The following is a 20,054-nucleotide window of genomic DNA, read 5'->3' on the forward strand; positions in this document are numbered from 1 at the left end:
GTTTTTTCAATGCGTTTTTTTGCGGGAAAAACGCGCTGCAAAAAAAAGCAAGTGTGAAACTAGCCTAACTCTCCATTTCTCACGCTCAAATATAGTAACAGATGTGATCTGAATGAATCCATATTTCATTAGTATTTAAGACAAGCCGTTCTGTGCCTTGTGTTGAACAGCCGTGAGACATGCAGCCGCGGGGACTCAAAAATATTTTTGGAGCACACCCAAAACACTCGGTTAGCACCCGAGCATACTCAGATAACACCGTATCCCAGCACGTTCGCTCATCACTAGTTGTCACTATTCTCTGCCTTCTGTGCTGATATTAGAATAGTCCTGGAGGTAATAAAACCCACATTACAGCCCAGGCACTAATAATAATGCAACCACCCTTAAAATGTTCATTATTCCATTGACTTCCTTGGAAAAATAAAATCACAGCCTCAGAGAAAGTAAAACATGCTGTGACGTGATATCAACGTGTTTTACTCTTCCCCGAGTTATCCGAGAGCGGGAACCTCTCCATAATTAATACAAGACTTACAATATTCTGCATTATTTAGTCTATTATTCCGATTTCCTCCCGGACGACATTTTATAATCCTACTGAGAATTCTGGTAGAGAACAAGGATATACTAGTGAAAATCCTTTTTTTTTCCTTTTAGTATCGTCCCTATGTTAATACCCCCCCCCCCCCGCCCAGCAACTTATTTACAGATATAAATTAAATCAATAACAATACAAGTTATAATCTACAAATAAATAATAAAATGTGTAGCAACAAACAGAAACACAATTTTGGTAAAATTTTGAACATTTGGAAGCGTAAGGCCAAAGTGTAATGAAACAAATGACGGCTGAATCCGGAGACAAATAAAAGTAGGAATTGGGGGCTTTTATACATGAGCTTTTCACCCATTGCCTTCCATAAAGGGGTTTCCACGGACTAACATACTGATGACCTGTCACGAGAAAAATCGATGAGGCTCCAACAAGCTGCACCCCCATTGATCAGTTGCGGTTATAAGCAAAGCTGGATCAGCGCAGCTCTGTAGCACCGTGTAATGGCCGCTCCTGGGTACTGCAGCTCCGGTAACAGTCACTTGAATAGTAGCTGATCTGCAGCACCCAGGAGCGGCCACTACAGTGTAAGAAATGGTGTTTTCTGGCTTGGTAGGTTGATAATTGCTGATTAGTGGTGGGGTGCCAACTATCCTGGATCTGATATGGACTCCCTATGGATAGGTCATAAATATGTACATCCTGGACAACCCCTTTAAATCTTAAAGAGAGACTCCTCATTATCTCTACATGCCCCAGTTTGAGTCTACACACAATATGGAACATTTTCTAACATTTGCATTACTTATCTTGGTGCGACTGGAGAAACCTACGCACAAGGAAAAGAACTGAAGGATTTACACAATTGCTCAATTTTTTTATACAAAATTTTCAATACAAACAGATATTTTTCCCTTTAAGGCGGCCTATCGGCCGTGGGTGCCTAGTTTGGGTGCCGGGTAGATGGACTGAATCTTCCTCGTGCTCCCAGCCCCATTTCCAGAAAGGTTAGCCGTTACTTTTAGCATACCTTCTAGGATCTTTGTACTTGGGGTAGGACATGTTTGGTACCGTTACTGTGGACATTCAGCCAAATGATGGAAAGTGTTTGCATGCACTTGTAATTTTCCATCCAATCCTATGCGGATCTGTGTGGCTAGAGCAATAAAAAGTAGTGGTTGCAAAAGTTTACACATCCTTTACATTTTATGCATAAGCTTTATACTGTACAATGGAGGTAGAAGTGTGACCATTAGAATCACGTCCTAAAGTTTAAAGGTCCCTAAATATCTCTCAGCCCGGAGGGTTTCAACTCCGACCATGACCGTAGATGGGGGTCAATTTAACACAGAAATGTCATTTGATGAGCGCCTCTCTACTGGTTGCCTGTGGTATTGCAGCTCAGCACTATTCACTTGGAATAAAATCGTCTGCCACAACCCTTACCTGCCACAACCCTTGCACAGGTGTGGCGCTATATACCTCACCCTTGCTGCCTCCAATCAGCTTTTATATCTTTGATAAGCACAAAACTTTTCTAAAAAAATAAAAAAAAGTCTCCAATATTAAAACAGATGGAAAATGATTGATGTTAAAACAGCAGAAACGGGTTAGATATTGTTTTTGTACTTTGATCAGGGTACGAGGCTGGCTACATGATGGTGGAGTCATTTTCATCACAGTTCAGCACGGCCTTGGTGGTTTGTTGTCCAATAACATTTACATTTCCTCTTTCAATTCATTAAAGGGGTTGTACAGGATTTAAAAGAAGTTTTTCAGCAGGTTTTACTATGTAATCCGAGAACAGCCTGATGTAGGAGCTGAGAACCTGTTTCTAGCCATGTCACACTTACTGGACTACTTCAATACAATCAGTGTTTTATCAGCAGGAGATTATCACTACAGAACTACAGTGGGGGAAAAAAAGTATTTAGTCAGCCACCAATTGTGCACGTTCTCCCACTTAAAAAGATGAGAGAGGCCTGCACAACTATGGGGTCAAAATGAGAAAACAAATCTAGAAAATCACCTTGTCTGATTTGGCAAGATTTATTTTGCAAATTATGGTGGAAAATAAGTATTTGGTCACCTAAAAACATGCAAGATTTCTGGCTCTCACAGACCTAACTTCTTCTTCAAGAGGCTCCTCTGTCCTCCACTCATTAGGCCTCTTTCACACTTCAGTTTTTTAGCATCAGTTCAAATCCGCCAAAAAGTCAGACAAGCAGATCCGTTCTCAACTGATGCGAACGGATGGCAAAGGATCCGTTTTCAGACGGATCCTGAAAATGAGGAAATATAATGGAACTGCGAGAGAGAGAGAGAGAGAATTTTTTTTTTTTGTCCGGCACCCAGAAAGAATTTCGGGTTAAATAAGTGTCTGGAGGATCCGCCAGAGGAAAAAAACGTTACAAGCTCCGTTTTGAAATCTTTGAGGATGGTGACGGACAGCAACTTTTGGCGGATCCTCAAAAAAAACGGATGCAACGGACGGCAATCCGTCACAATCCGCCATTAATGCAAGTCAATGGGGAAAAAAACGGATCCTCAAAAAAAAATTGAGGATCCGTTTTTTTTCAAAACCTGGCGGATTGTGACTGATTGTAAAAAACTGAAGTGTGAAAGAGGCCTTACCTGTAGTAATGGCACCTGTTTGAACTTGTTATCAGTATAAAAGACAGCTGTTCACAACCTTAAACAGTCTGACTACAAACTCTACTATGGTGAAGACCAAAGAGCTGTCGAAGGACACCAGAAACAAAATTGTAGCCCTGCACCAGGCTGGGAAGACTGAATCTCCAACAGGCAAGCAGCTTGGTGTGATGAAATCAACTGTGGGAGCAATAATAAGAAAATGGAAGACATACAAGACCACTGATAATCTCCCTCGATCTGGGGCTCCACGCAAGATCTCACCCCGTGGGGTCAAAATGATCACAAGAACGGTGAGCAAAAATCCAAGAACCACATGGGGGGACCTAGTGAATGACCTGCATACAGCTGGGACCACCATAACAAAGGCTACCATCAGTAACACTCTACGCCACCAGGGACTCAGATACTGCAGTGCCACACGTGTCCCTCTGCTTAAGCCAGTACATGTCCGGGCCCGTCTGAAGTTTGCTAGAGAGCATTTGGATTATCCAGAAGAGTATTGGCAGAATGTCATATGGTCTCATGAAACCAAAGTAGAACTTTTTGGTAGAAACAAAATTCTGAGTTGCATCCAAAGAACACCATACCTACTGTGAAGCATGGGGGTGGGCAACATCATGCTTTGGGGCTGTTTCTTTGCAAAGGGACCAGGACGACTGATCCGTGTGCATGAAAGAATGAATGGGGCCATGTATCGTGAGATTTGAGTGCAAACCTCCTTCCATCAGCAAGGGCATTGAAGATGAAACGTGGATGGGTCTTTCAGCATGATAATGATCCTAAGCACACCACTAGGGCAACGAAGGAGTGACTTTGTAAGAAGCATATAAAGGTCCTGGAGTGGCCTAGCCAATGTCCAGATCTCAACCTTTGGAGGGATTTGAAAATCCATGTTGCCCAGTGACAGGCCAAAAACATCACTGCTCTAGAGGAGATCTGCATGGAGGAATGGGCCAACATACCACCAACAGTGTGAGCCAACCTTGAGAAGACTTACAGAAAACGTTTGACCTCTGTCATTGCCAACAAATGATAACAAAATATTGAGATTAACTTTTGTTAATGACCAAATACTTATTTTCCACCATAATTTGCAAAATAAATCTTGCCAAATCAGACAAGGTGATTTTCTGGATTTGTTTTCTCATTTTGACTCTCATAGTTGTGGTCTACCTATGATGTCAATTACAGGCCTCTCTCATCTTTTTAAGTTAGAGAACTTGCACAATTGGTGGCTGACTAGATACTTTTTTTCCTCACTGTATTTGTCTCCTGCCTCCTAGTCCAACCACACCCCCAGACCTGATAAGCAGCTTCCTGTCAATACATAGTGTAGTGAGAAAGCTGCCAATCAGCGGTGTGGGTAGGGTTACACAGAAAGCTGCCAATCAGTGGTGTGAGCGGGGTTATACACAGAAAGCTGCCAATCAGCGGTGTGGGTGGTGTTATAGATGGCTCAACATTCAGAGAACTGCTACATCTGCAGCAGAGAAAACCAATTGTAAAAAAATGACAGCAGCCCAGTAAGTGACACATCGCTAGAATCAGGCTCAGGGGTAGTGAAAAGCTGGTGCTGGTGACAGATTCTCTTTCAAAACGGTCTGCTTTCTTTTAAGACGGCTCCACTCCCTTCTATAGGTTGTGCATAGTACTGCAACTTCATAAACTCTTTAAGGTCCCAGTCAAATTATTTATTTTTTTTTTTTTTGGGGGGGGGGGGTTGTGTTTGAAATATTTGTTCAGCTAAATTTTTACATCTTGCGCCTTATAGTATAAATATTAAAGTAACTTCCTTTGGTCATTATGATTGCGGCCCAGCCTTAAATGGATATAGATTTTTCTATTGTTTATTATTTTATTAGCCTTTATGTAACTTTTTTTTTTTAATTCCCACTAAGGAACTTAAAGGGAATCTGTCATCAGGTTTCTGCTACCTCATCTGAGAGCAGCATGATGTAGGCAGAGAGAAGCTGAATCAAACGATGTATTCACTTAGATTACTGGGTGCAGCAGTTGAAACACAATCAGAGCTTTTTAGATTTAGAAATGCAGCAAAGCTGCGAAAGCTAATCCCGCCCACACCAGACTCTCAGTGTACAAAGTGAGATGCTCATCACAGGAGGGGGCGTGTCAGACTAGCATACATGCCCTGCTGTGCCCCAGCAATGATAATCTCCTGATGCTAAAACAATCATTACAAGCAAACAAAACCTCAGAGCTTGATAAGAGAGGCATCGCTTAACTCTGTATTTTAACCCCTACAACATGCTGCCTTCATATTACATGGCAAAAACCTGCTCACAGATTCCCTTTAAATTTGCAATCCTTTGATTGCTTACATAATGCTTAATATTCTAAATACTAGTTTCCTGCAGTGTCGTGCTACAGTTGTGGCCAAAAGTACTGACACCCCTGCGATTCTGTCAGATAATACTCAGTTTCTTCCTGAAAATGATTGCAAACACAAATTCTTTGGTATTATTATCTTCATTTAATTTATCTTAAATGAAAAAACACAAAAGAGAATGAAGCAAAACATTGATCATTTCACACAAAACTCCAAAAATGGGCCAGACAAAAGTACTGGCACCCTCAGCCTAATACTTGGTTGCACAACCTTTAGCCAAAATAACTGCGACCAACCGCTTCCGGTAACCATCAATGAGTTTCTTACAATGCTCTGCTGGAATTTTAGACCATTCTTCTTTGGCAAACTGCTCCAGATCCCTGATATTAGAAGGGTGCCTTCTCCAAACTGCCATTTTTAGATCTCTCCACAGGTGTTCTATGGGATTCAGGTCTGGACTCATTGCTGGCCACCTTAGAAGTCTCCAGTGCTTTATCTCAAACCATTTTCTAGTGCTTTTTGAAGTGTGTTTTGGGTCATTGTCCTGCTGGAAGACCCATGATCTGAGAGAGACCCAGCTTTCTCACACTGGGCCCTACATTATGCTGCAAAATTTGTTGGTAGTCTTCAGACTTCTTAATGCCATGCACACGGTCAAGCAGTCCAGTGCAAGAGGCAGCAAAGCAACCCCAAAACATCAGGGAACCTCCGCCATGTTTGACTGTAGAGACCGTGTTCTTTTCTTTGAATGCCTAATTTTTTGTCCTGTAAACTCTATGTTGATGCCTTTGCCCAAAAAGCTCTACTTTTGTCTCATCTGACCAGAGAACATTCTTCCAAAACGTTTTAGGCTTTTTCAGGTAAGTTTTGGCAAACTCCAGCCTGGCTTTTTATGTCTTGGGGTAAGAAGTGGGGTCTTCCTGGGTCTCCTACCATACAGTCCCTTTTCATTCAGACGCCGACGGATAGTACGGGTTGACACTGTTGTACCCTCGGACTGCAGGGCAGCTTGAACTTGTTTGGATGTTAGTCGAGGTTCTTTATCCAACATCCGCACAATCTTGCGTTGAAATCTCTTGTCAATTTTTCTTTTCCGTCCACATCTAGGGAGGTTAGCCACAGTGCCATGGGCTTTAAACTTCTTGATGACACTGCGCACGGTAGACACAGGAACATTCAGGTCTTTGGAGATGGACTTGTAGCCTTGAGATTGCTCATGCTTCCTCACAATTTGGTTTCTCAAGTCTTCAGACAGTTCTTTGGTCTTCTTTCTTTTCTCCATGCTCAATGTGGTACACACAAGGACACAGGACAGAGGTTGAGTCAACTTTAATCCATGTCAACTGGCTGCAAGTGTGATTTAGGGTACAGTTACACCTAGCAATGTACCAGCGATCCCGACCAGCGATATGACGCGGTCAGGATCGCTGGTGAATCGCTAGGTGGTCGCTAGTGAGCTGCCACACAGGCAGATCTCACCAGCGACATCGCTGGGGACGGGGATCGCTACTTACCTGTCAGACGCGGCGATCCTGCGTCCTCCCGTCCGGCTCCACGCGTCGCTCGTCGTCACAGCAGGAAGCGCCGCAGGAAGTGGCCGACGAGAAATGATCCAGGAGCTTCTCGCGCGACCAGTGATTACCAGCGGGGGAGCCGGTCGGAGGTAAGTATCACATGCAGCGATATCGCTACAATATCGCAGTAACGTCACAAAATCGGTGACTTTACAGCGATATCGCAGTGTGTAACGGGGGCTTAAGTTATTGCCAACACCTGTTAGGTGCCACAGGTAAGTTACAGGTGCTGTTAATTACACAAATTAGAGAAGCATCACATGATTTTTCGAACAGTGCCAATACTTTTGTCCACCCTCTTTGTTATGTTTGGTGTGGAATTATATCCAATTTGGCTTTAGGACAATTCTTTTTGTGTTTTTTCATTTAAGACAAATTAAATGAAGATAATAATAACAAAGAATTTGTGTTTGCAGGAAGAAACTGAGTATTATCTGACAGAATTGCAGGGGTGTCAATACTTTTGGCGACAACTGTATATCCTCAAACATTAAATTTTTAACGTGGAAAAAGCTTCAAGAAACATTCATTTATTTTAATTGAAGAGTTTTTGCAGCCTTTTGATTCGGGACAGCGCCTAGTTTGGTTGGGATGCCATCAGAATCTGTTTCAAAGCAGGGACGGACATGTGCTTGTTTTTTTTTTCCACCACACTCTGCATTTTCAAAAATCTTTTCAGGAAAGAAAAAAAAATGCTTAAAATTGTAAATGGGCAGATTTTTCATATAAAATTAAAAAAAAAAAAAAGTCGTCTGAGCATTTTTGAAGCCTTTTTTCAGGATGATTCTGACGCAGATTTGCGCCATAAGGCTATGTGCCCACGTAGCGTTTTCAAGCGTTTTTTTTCCTGAGCAGAAACGCATGCCCTTGCCAGGGAAATCGCATGCGCTTTTTGTCACGCGTTTTTGACTCGATTGTCATGCGTTTTCCCATGCGTTTTTGCCCATATAATTGATGGTATGAGGAATCGTGGGCGATTCCGCGAAATTAATGAACATGCTGCGTTTTTTACCGCTAAGCGATTCCGCAGCGGTAAAAAACGCACCATTGGCACAACATGTGCGTTTTTTATTACAAATGCATGGAATGCTTATTTTAAGCGTTTCCGCGGCAGAATCGCGCGTTAAAAAACGCCGCGGAAACGCTTAAAAATCGCTACATGGGCACACAGCCTAAATCTCCTTCTGCACATCGCTTTACGAGCTATTAGGCAAGGTTTTGGCAGACCCCCCCAACAAAGGAAACAAATCACTGGACAGAGAGACCCCCACTCCTTTTAAGCTTCTAAGACGGTGGAGCCCCCTTTTCACCGCATCAACAAAAGATCGGACAGCCGTGATGTGACGTTTCTCTGATCCGGGAGCCCGGCTGTCAATCACAGGTACGGACACACCAAGGTGCAATTTCGGTACGTAAACAGTTCTGTTTTACTAGTCCTGCGCAGCCGCTTTGAGGCTTAAATTCTGGTTTACCATCTGGGACGAGGCCTTAAACTGAGAGTTGTTGTCAATCACTTTGATTTCTGATGATGTCGCTCACTGTGTGCGTGTTCTAGAAAATTAACACATTGTATGCCAAAAAACGTCCATCTTGTGCAATGAAAAAAAAAAAATACAAGGTGCAGGAGGGGGGGGGGGCATGAATTCCTGGTAAATCATGAACTCAATATGTAATTCATGACATCAGACAGCAGGGGGCAGACACAAGCAATGAAAACGCTGGAATGTAACTGAAGTAGTATTATGTGCCTGTAACATAGGATCCTGGAGATTTGGCGGCCGGGCGACCCTGGTCCGGGTGTGAGCAGTCAGCTGGCCAGTAATGTAAACCGGGCTCGCGTAATCCCCCGCTACATGACAGAGTAATTGGGTCCTCGGAGGCAAAGCCCTTCACAGCCGCTCTGCCATGTAGGGAGGACGTCACACAAGTCATGGACTCTTGTATAAAAATACTGTGTCGCTCTGTCTCTTGGTCCGTGCTATTTAAGGCTGAAATACAGGCCACAGGATAGCGCGATGCTGCTTAGGTGCCGTTTTTCTGCTCCCACTCCTGCAAAAAAAATAAATAAAAAAAATTAATGAATATAATTTTTTTTTAACCCTTTAACGACCGCCGATGCGCCTCTTAATGGCGGCAGTTAAGGGTACATAGGCCACAGCGCTGCTTTTTAACGGAGCGGAGGTTTAAAGTTATAGCGCCCCCCCCCCCCCCCCCCCAGGCCTGGAATTTCTCCGGGGACTCAGCTACCCCAGAGAGCATGATTTGGGTTGTTTTTTTACCGGCCTCATTGTTGCAATCACCGTTATTAGCGATAAAACGGCGACCGCAAAAAAAAAAAAAAAGTCCGATTCTCTATTTAATTTCTCACATCAGAGGAGAGAGAGGGTCCCCGATCCCCCCCCCCCTCTTGTATCTCTGTTGTACCTGCAGCCCCCCGTGAAGTCCTTCGGGCCCCCGGCGTCTTCTTCCAGGATAAAATGGCGGGCGCATGCGCAGTGCCCCCCGCAGAGATCTGCCGGCCAGCACACGGCAACAATAGGAAATTTTTCCTATTGGTTCATTTTGATCACTGTCTTAGACCCTATCAGAGTGATCAAAATAAAAAAAATAGTAAATCAAACCCTCCTTTATCACCTCCTTAGTTAGGGAAAAATAATTAAATGTACCGTATATACTCGAGTATAAGCCTAGAATTTCAGCCCAGTCAGAATTGTAAAAAATTGGCCCGGGCATTAAGGGGTTAATGTTCAGTTGTAGTATAAATAAAAACAACACACAAATTGCGGAATGAGTGCATTTCTCTACAATGACCACCAGAGGGAGCAGTGACACCATAATCCCATCATTTCCCCCATGATTGCTTCCTCGTTGCATCAGCCGCAGAGCGGTGCGTGTGTCAGCTAAATCCGGAGGAACTGTCACACGTCAAACTATTCCGAGATGGCCAAAGTGTGTCTCCTCCCAATAGGCAGCGGACATAGAAATATCAGGCTCGTGCATGGATTCAATCAGACCTGGAAAATCCCATACACTCCCACCAGATGAGAGGGGCGCAGTCCGGGGGGCAGCGGGGTCTGCGCCTTGATGCTTAATGCTGGCGGATTAGTGGCAGCTCCTGCCCTGTACGGACGCATGGGGTTAAATATAAAGTAGTAGTGATTATGGGGCAAGTCACATTGGAGGGAATGGAATGGGGGAAGCTGACAATCTTTATATATAAAAAAAAAACCCACGCTCCTTTAACCCCTTCCTGTTTGGCCACTTTTAATGTTTGCACTTCACTCTTTTCCCTCCAGAGCCAAAACCTTAAAATTTCCCCATGAACAGGGCAGTTTTGTGTGGGACTGGTTGTGATTTTCATTCATTTAACCCTATGATGTACGGAAAAACAGGGAAAATAATGCCAAGTGGAATGGGAGAAAAAAAAAATAAAAAATACCATACTAATGTTTTTGGGGTTTGGAGGTCTGTTAGATGGGACCCGTACGGCCGGTTTCTCGTGTATATACCCTACCGCTCCATTGAAGTGTATGGAGGCTCGATTGCTCCAATAACACAGGGGAGACATCTTTGTGCCCCATTCTTGGGATCAGTAGGGTCCCGCGGTGAGACCCCCAGCATTACAATAGGATGGATGATAAATGATGGGCCCCGAGTATGTGGCTCCTTACCACGCTTACCTTTGCCTTCCTGAGCACGTGGCCTCGTACCGGGGAGTTGTTTGCAGCTGGCTGCCTCTTTAATGCTGCGGCGCTGTTCACGGGTAGGGAGCACTCGGCATCGCTGGTGTCACAGCTGGAGATGGGAGAGTTCTCCACTGTCCGATGCCGGAGAACTGGAGACTGCAGAGGAGAAGCCGCGAGTTATTGGGATCCGGAGAACGCACCACGTAACACTTCAGAAATTATCTAGCAAGTTGATTTTTATAGAAAGCAAGAGCCTAAAGCAAAAAAAAAGCGTAGAACCACGTAATACCGCCATATAGTGCGAACAAAAAACTGCCGTAATATTACATGATGTGTTCATATCATTGGCCAATATCAAAGTGCAGCTGTCATTTCAGAAAACTTCTGTCTTCAGTTTGTACTTGTGGGGATCAGGGTACGGAGACCCTGGTGTGGAAAAACGCGGTGGGAAGAAGGGCTCAGGAGAGGTCTGTCCCCCTTTTGCGGTGATTGGCTTTTTGAGGAGAGCGAGTGAGCAGAGTGGTGTATGGCGATAGTCTATGGGACCATACATCACTAACCCCTGGTCCAAGGAAAGGGTTGAATACAGGTGGTGGTGGTGGTGGTCTCGGCGCCCAGATCCCTTCTGACCAAATGAGAAGTTTTATGAAAGGGCATTTCATCACTCCTCTGCCTCTCGGCTTCCTGTTACCAGGGGGCGGTACGCTCCTGATGATTGACAGTAAAGGTCTGGTGACATGGCAGTGCGCTCCCGATGATGGACAGTACAGGTCTGGCAACTTGGCGGTGAGCTCCTGATGATTGACAGTAAAGGTCTGGGGACATGGCAGTGCGCTCATATTAACAGTAAAGGTCTGTCAATATGACAGTGCGCTCCTGATGATTAATAGTAAAGTTCTGGGGACATGGCAGTGCGCTTCTGATGATTGACAGTAAAGGTCTGGGGACATGGCAGTGCGCTCCTGATGATTAACAGTAAAGGTCTGGGGACATGGCAGTGCGCTCCTGATGACCGACAATAAAGGTCTGGGAAAATGGCAGTGCACTCCTGATGATTAACAGTAAAGGTCTGGCAACATGGCGGTGCGCTCCTGACTATTAACAGTAAAGGTCTGGGTACATGGCATTGCGCTTCTGATGATTAATAGTAAAGGTCTGGGGACATGGCAGTGTGCTACTGATGATTGACAGTAAAGGTCTGGCAACATGGCAGTGCGCTTCTGATGATTAATAGTAAAGGTCTGGGGACATGGTGGTGGCACTCTACGACCCTGCGAGCAGAGGTAGCTTTACATCTGCAGCATCGGGTCACGGACGCTGGTGTGATCCGATGATTTGGCCATCTTCAGAGGAGCACTCCCCTTCCACCCCCTCTCCCAAGACGTAAGCAGCTGCCCAGCTTACCAGTCCTGGTCTAAGGTGTCTTACCTGTGACCTTGAGGTCCCGTTCTTGGGTTCTATGGTGAGACCGAGTGTAATCCCACCTGCCATGGCTTTCTTCAGATTTTCTTTCACCTCCGTCAGCTCCAGCTCCAGGTTGACCCGCTCGGTCTCTTTCACTTTGCATTCTTCCTCCAGCTTCTTGAACTTGTCCTCCAGCATTGCCTGAGATTTCCTCCCTGGAACCGATGGTGAAAGGAAAAAACTAAATTACTGCGGCATGAGAGTATGGAATCAGAAAAAAAAAAAAGGATGCATCTGGTACAGCAGTTCAGCCCCGTTGATATCTAAAGACAAGGGAGGGTAGACCGAAATCACAAGAATCCCACAGCACATAATGGTCAGATCCAACACTGGGGTACGGCGCATTTTGATCTAACGTCACAAAATCCAGGGTAAAATCCTCCGCAGAGTAAGTGGTAAAGTTCTGGCTACCAGCAGTCACCACCAGGGGGAGCCCACTGCATATGCATTTATATGGATCTCAGTGGGAGTGGATACAGCATGCTCCCCCTAGTGGCAGCTGCAGGGAAATACTGGTGGGAGAAGTAGCTTCCTTTTCACGGGTCCTAGAGCAATTGTGAAGGCGACACGGTGACTATCTCCTACCATGGTGTATGTCTATTCTACACTGCTTGCACAGGGCTTGTCAAGTCAATGGATGAGAATCTGCAGGTAAAAGTTGGGGTCCGAGAGCAGGACCCCCGCAGGCTCCGTGATGGCGTATCGGGAGTCACAATCCACTATGGCCCTACCTGCATTGGCTTCAATGGCCGCCTTAGCATCCCGCTTCTCTTTCCGGAGCTGGGCCAGCCTGTTCCTCAGCGCTTCCTTCTTTTTCAGTAGTTCTTCCTCTTTCTGCTGTAGTTTCTTTGCGTCGGCCTCCACTCGGTTCTTCCCATACTTATACTGCTCAGCACCTGCAAGAAAGCGGCATTACTGCTGGATGCGACATCACTGCCTTCACCGCTTTCTTTTCTATCTAATTCAGGCATTTTGGGGCTAAAACGCACAAAAATAATAATTTTTGTAATTGGATTTCAATAAATAATATTGCCCTGCTTGGCTTTTATAGGCCCTGCGCGTTCAACATTGATGTGGTCTGGGGGTCAAAACTCAGACAGGAGCTCAGAAAGAGAGAGAGATACAAGTTTGCAAACTCTCTTGGTCTGATTGGTACAGTGAGTTCACTGATGGGTTCTCAGTTAACTCATTTACTGCCAGCAATAGAGGCTATTAAAGGCAAAACATTTAATAAAACCCAATTGTGTAAATGATTTTTAGCCGAAAATACTTGCATTTATGCTACATGTAGTCCCGGAAAAGGCGGATAAACCCTTTAATATACATACAGGTGGCAGCAAATGCCAGCGTGGATTCCTATGGACCCAGCTGGGGGGAAACTACAACCCCCATCCTGCAGGTTGCTGACCCCTGCTATAGAGATTAACCGGCCCCTTATATTCAGCCACTCGCTGATACAATCCGTAGAGTAAAAAGTTACTGAACTTTGTATTACGCAGTTATGAAAGGGTTAATCTCAACTAATAAACTGATGGCATATCCTCCAGGGGTGTGGAGTCGGAGTCGTGTAGTCGGAGCCCATTTTAGTGGAGTCGGAGTCAGAATCATGGAAGCTGAGGAGTTGGAGTGTGAGGTTTGGCTGACTGACTCCACAGCCCTGGTATCCTCGCACAGTAGTGCTCCCGGGAACTACAGCACAGGTCGAAAGGACTGGATGTGCTTCTGGGACCAAGTTTTTAACTTTTTGCAATTTCCAACAAGCAGAATTGCGAATGCAGCTCTGGAGTAGAATACAAGCTTTTACTTTTTTTTTTTTTTGGCTTAAATGCATGTGTTTTGAGCAAGAAAAAAATTCACAAAATAAATTATATATATACATACATACATACACACACTATATATATATATATACACACACACACACAGTATATTATATATATATATATATATATATATATATATATATATATATATATATATATATATATACACACACTATATATATATATATATATATATAGACACACACAGTATATATATATATATATATATATATATATATATATATATATATATATATATATATATACACACACACACACACACATATATATATATATATACACACACACACACATATATGTATATTTTATATTTACATTATATATATATACATATATTCTATGATTTGGGTTTCATTTAAAATGTTGCACAGTTTGGCATTTCCAGGTGCTTAGTTTCCCCCCACGATGCTGACACGGTGACTCGTCAGTGATTTCTGAATTTTCTCCGGTGATTTATGACCACATCAAAGTTAAAAGCTAAACTTTGATGAGGTGTCTTTGGTTATAAATCATCACAAAAGGAACTTAAAGGGAAAAGGGAAAAAAAAAAAGATTTACAAAAACCTCACTGTCAGATATCTACATAACTCACGGCCTGTAAAATCCAAAATGGAGCAAAATTATTTAAGAAGCCTGACTGCAGAATTTGGTCGTGGATTACTTACTGGAGCTGCTGCGCTTTACAGTGCTAGCCGGGAGCGGCTTCCTCGGCTGGTTGGTGGCTAGTCTGGATTTTGATGCGATGCCATTAGATGCGATCGGAGGCTTCTTACTCCGGAGCTGCGAGAAAACGACACGTCATGAAATCCATTCATTATACAGAAAACATTCTACACACTGTATCATTATTAATCCTTCCCATAGATTGGGATCACAGAGACACGGACTCCTACATCCCAAATTACCAGAATCCATGGAGTAAGGAGCGCAGGGTTATGTAGGGTGGAAGGTGAATGGGAAAACAAAGAAAAGACACAATGGCTTCTCCCTATGTCTATAAGTCACGGGGCAGAGGACGTGTTACCGATTTGACAACACTTTCTATTTTTCCATCCCGTCCGGAGGCGCTGCATGCCCAGGGGACACATTGATGCCCAGGCAGCACATTTAGGCCACACAGACTGCTCACAGTAGTACGATGAACAGATGAACATGAGGTCTGGTGAAAAACGACTTCTGGGACTCTCTGGAGAAATGGAGGTACCACAGGTTCCACCAGCAAATCAGTGGAAGCGCTCATTCACACAACTTTATTTTTGGTTCCAAAGGCCGATGTTATTCAATGGGGCAGTGCAGATTATCGATTTATCGGTAATTGCAAAAGGAGCTGCCAGCAGAGGATCTTGATGATTTGCCCAAGTGCATTACGGGCAGAACATTCCTCAGACGACCATTATTAACCTCACTGACAGCAGCCGAGGCTGTAAGTGTGGGGATTTCTGTCCATGTTGCTCATACTCAAAACTGAATAAATTCAGATAGTTTCAAAATTTTGTTTCTACTTTTTCATCATTTGCAGCAATATTTCTATTTGTCCTGTTATTTCCATAATTAAACGAATGTTTCTTCTTGGTGTTGTGATTTCAGTGTTGAGGAGTGTATATATGAAAGCGTTACCCAGGAGTGGATCATGGAGATCCGAGCTCAGAACCACCAATATGGGCGAGATGTATGGGTTTCGGGGCAGGGGGCTTTGCTCCCCCCAGAGATTGGTCAGATCTGACACCATATACATCTCAGTATTCAGCTAGGCTCACACCGCCATATGTGCTCTCGTCCAAGTGTATCGGGCCAACTCTGCTGGTGAGAGTGTGATCACAGATAGATCAGATTCTCTCGACTGTAGAGAAGATGGGGAAAAAAAAGTCTCCATTCTATTAGTGTGTGATGTCATCTGAGCGCGGTCCGAGGTTTTACATAGACTCAGTAACTTACATGGCTGAGCACGAGCCGCTAGGACTACAGTATGGAGCGTTCTCCACGGCATGGGGGCGTCGGTCGGACACGCTGTCTGCCCCACTCTTGGCATGGAGGATGTCAGTCAGACACGCGGTTTGCTCCACTCTTGGCATGGAGGACGTCTGTGGCACACGCGGTCTGCTCCACTCTTGGCATGGAGGACGTCGGTCGGACACGCGGTCTGCTCCACTCTTGGCATGGAGGACGTCGGTCAGACAAGCGCTCTGCCCCATTCTTGGCATGGAGGACGTCGGTCGGACACGCGGTCTGCTCCACTCTTAGCATGGAGGAAGTCGGTCGGACACGCAGTCCGCTCCACTCTTGGCATGGGGGATGTCGGTTGGACACGCAGTCCGCTCCACTCTTGGCATGGAGGACGTCGGTCGGACACGCAGTTTGCTCCACTCTTGGCATGGAGAACGTCGGTCGGACACGCGCTCTGCTCCACTCTTGGCATGGAGGACGTCGGTCGGACACGCGCTCTGCTCCACTCTTGGCATGGAGGACGTCGGTCGGACACGCGGTCTGCTCCACTCTTGGCATGGAGAACGTCGGTCAGACACGCGCTCTGCCCCACTCTTGGCATGGAGGATGTCGGTCGGACACGCAGTCTGCTCCACTCTTGGCATGGAGAACGTCGGTCGGACACGCGCTCTGCTCCACTCTTGGCATGGAGGACGTCGGTCGGACACGCGGTCTGCTCCACTCTTGGCATGGAGAACGTCGGTCAGACACGCGCTCTGCCCCACTCTTGGCATGGAGGATGTCGGTCGGACACGCAGTCTGCTCCACTCTTGGCATGGGGGATGTCGGTCGGACACGCAGTCCGCTCCACTCTTGGCATGGAGGACGTCGGTCGGACACGCAGTCCGCTCCACTCTTGGCATGGGGGATGTCGGTCGGACACGCGGTCTGCTCCACTCTTGGCATGGAGGACGTCGGTCGGACACGCGGTCTGCTCCACTCTTGGCATGGAGAACGTCGGTCAGACACGCGCTCTGCCCCACTCTTGGCATGGAGGATGTCGGTCGGACACGCGGTCTGCTCCACTCTTGGCATGGAGGACGTCGGTCAGACATGCTCTCTGCCCCACTCTTGGCATGGAGGACGTCGGTCGGACACGCGGTCTGCTCCACTCTTGGCATTGAGGACGTCAGTCACACGGTCTGCTCCACTGTTGGCATGGAGGACGTCAGTCAGACACGGTCTGCTCCACTCTTGGCATGGAGGACGTCAATCAGACACACGGTCTGCTCCACTGTTGGCTTGGAGGACGTCAGTCAGACACACGGTCTGCTCCACTCTTGGCATGGAGGACGTCAATCAGACACACGGTCTGCTCCACTCTTGGCATGGAGGACGTCAGTCAGACACACGGTCTGCTCCACTGTTAGTGTGACACTAAGGATGTCAGGACATCATTACTATGCTCCAGTGCAGGGTAATAAAGTTACAAGGGAGAACATCAGTCTGCGCAGATTAGAAGAGACGGTCAATTACAAAGCTTTTAATGAATTGAGGCACGTAATGAATTGGCAGTTATTATGAGATATGGAGCAGAAGACGCCACTTTCCTCGGGATTTGATCAGACATTGTTAATGGTTGGGAGAAGCAGAGGACACGGATCCAGTTCCTTATTACTATCGACTGTGACCTTACTGGGTGTCTACACTGAGAACGCACCGTGGAGATCCAAACACTGAGCAGGGCACGTTTCTTACCACTATTTGCCCCCCGACCCAACCAATATTTCACTACTGCGATGCGTTTTGTTTTACGAGGAGACAAAAATATAAGATTATGTAGAAAAATGATGTAGCTGTCTTTCTGAAAGTGGATTAAAGTAAATTCTCCAGCTAGAGTGCGGATTATTTGTGACTCGCCCTCGTATCACACTTTGAACAATATATTCTCCTACTGAAAGGGTTCCTTGATCACAATCAGATCTCATGGGGATCCTCAGCGCTCAGCTGTTATGTTTGGGAAACTTGGCAATAAGTGTGCAGTTTTCCTGCAGCGCCTCCAGAGGGCAAATAAAGCATTACATGGTTCTCATGAAATATTATGGGTTGTCTGTGTAATGCAGGGCAGGACAGGTCCTCCAGAGGGAGAGAAGCGCTTTATAAAAAGGTGAGGAACATAATCAGAGGCTCTCGAGCACTGCAGCCTTTTACAGGTTAAAACATGAACCACGTACATCTCTGGGCTGCATTCGATAAGAGAGAAGCAAATAGACATAAAAAGGACCCTCGACCAGTGTCCATGACGAGCCACACATGACGTCACACTATTGCCCGGGTGTTTTGGATTTCCGACATTCACGTGCAGGACCCAGAAGTTTGCCATGAAGTACAAAGTAAACTCCAGACCAGGGTGGTGCAAAGCTTTGTGCTCATCTCTAAACCCCTAAGCCCCACCACCATTCCTTCATGTTCCTTTACTCTACCAAGTATCAATGCACTAGGCATTAGCTTCCCAATATAGGGAGAAACGAGAAATGTGAGAGAAAGACTAGAAGCAATGGGATGAAACTGAAGGGGAGGAGACACAGATTAGATATTAGAAAAAATTTTTGACAGAGTGATCAATGAGTGGAACAGGCTGCCACGAGAAGTGGTGAGTTCTCCTTCAATGGAAGTCTTCAAACAGAGGCTGGACAGACATCTGACTGGGATGATTTAGCGAATCCTGCTTTGAGCAGGGGGTTGGACCAGATGGCCCAGGAGGTCCCTTCCAACTCTACGATTCTATGATTCTATGAAGACATGACTAACATGACTACGCAGAATAAAACCTGGGAAGCCCCGACCATTCAGCAATGGTCAAGGAATCATAGCAGTCGTCAATGTCACCTACCCCGAAGCACGGGCCCCGAGCGCGCAGTCATACACATGCAGGAAAGACAAGACACAAGAAACGTGCAGTACCTGAGACGCGGAGCCGGAGGGCGCCCTCCCCAGAGTCGGAGAGTGGTTAGTGACAGACGGACAGGACAGACTGGATGAGACAGGAGATTTGTAGTGGTTAGGAGAAAGTTTCTCAGAGGAAAACCTATTGGGCTTTTTGTCAGTCGGCGGGTTGCGTGCAAAGATTTTTGGAGATGGTAAGTTATCGTACACATCTGCCTCATCATAGAGCACCTCTTCTCCCTTCTGCCTCTTACAGGAATAGTCCTCGTCCGGCCTCCACTGTAAACACACATAGCTTCACTATTAGGCAGGGGAACATGGAGAAGACAGAAGAAAACAAGGGACACACAGTGCACAAAGCCATACGGTCAGCCACCAACCCCAAGACCCCACATCTGGAGAGAAGGACATTGTCTTGACAGGGAGCCGATCACCAGGGGGGTGCAGCTGCCGAAACCTCAGGACATCCCCTGCTGGAGCACTGTGGCACTCATCCAAGGCAATACTCGTAGGGCCAAGTCCTGCAGGGTGAGGGCGGCCATGTACAGCGGCTCTCCACTGTGGCTAATAGAGGACAGGTCTTGTGCAGTAACCTCATCAGGGGACGTGGAAAGTCTAATGGTCACCTTGGGAACCCCAAAAGCATAAGCGTCTATCCCTACACAGAACAAGCCTACGACCACCGCTGCTGCCAATATACCAAGGCTGTCTGCCACCAACAGCAGTAACTATGCGGAGAAAGAAAGCTGCTCAACAGCACGGCCTCAAGATGTTCCTTCCCCCGCAATGGCAGACCCAACTTATTTGGTGTATCATTTTTGGGGGGGGCAACAGCGCTATTCTTGCCATTAGAAGAGATCTCAATGGACCCCATAGTGTAAAGTATCTTCCTGAAAACAAAAAGACGACACCAGAAGATCGACATCTGCCGATTCCTTACCAGTCCATTAATGCACGGGACGTCGTCATAGTGAAGGGCGGCTCCGCTGGGGCAGGAGTAGCCATTTGTGGGGGCTTCACGATAGGGGTTAGTGGATATAACTCTTCTGTTCATGAAAC

At 45.9% G+C, this 20,054-nt stretch overlaps 1 protein-coding gene across 3 annotated transcripts in view; it reads right to left on the reverse strand.

The window, feature by feature from the left end:
• Positions 1 to 5,710: 5,710 nt before the first annotated feature.
• Positions 5,711 to 20,054, reverse strand: part of AFAP1 (actin filament associated protein 1) — a 134,976-nt gene continuing 120,632 nt past the window's right edge. For 2 of the 3 annotated variants that reach the window (XM_073574545.1, XM_073574544.1), the window contains exons 12-18: positions 19,936 to 20,053; positions 19,014 to 19,274; positions 14,792 to 14,906; positions 13,014 to 13,178; positions 12,247 to 12,437; positions 10,813 to 10,974; positions 5,711 to 9,181 (exon numbers count right to left, since the gene is read on the reverse strand). In XM_073574545.1, coding sequence (XP_073430646.1) covers positions 9,155 to 9,181; positions 10,813 to 10,974; positions 12,247 to 12,437; positions 13,014 to 13,178; positions 14,792 to 14,906; positions 19,014 to 19,274; positions 19,936 to 20,053 — 1,039 coding nt within the window. In that variant the 3' untranslated portion in view covers positions 5,711 to 9,154. The remainder of the gene's footprint in view (positions 9,182 to 10,812; positions 10,975 to 12,246; positions 12,438 to 13,013; positions 13,179 to 14,791; positions 14,907 to 19,013; positions 19,275 to 19,935; position 20,054) is intronic. The other variant, XM_073574546.1, reaches the window with a different exon arrangement.

The sequence above is a fragment of the Dendrobates tinctorius genome, unplaced genomic scaffold (assembly GCF_039654945.1).
Source record: "Dendrobates tinctorius isolate UK_male_01 unplaced genomic scaffold, ASM3965494v1 ptg000039l, whole genome shotgun sequence".
Taxonomy (NCBI): Eukaryota; Metazoa; Chordata; class Amphibia; order Anura; family Dendrobatidae; genus Dendrobates; species Dendrobates tinctorius.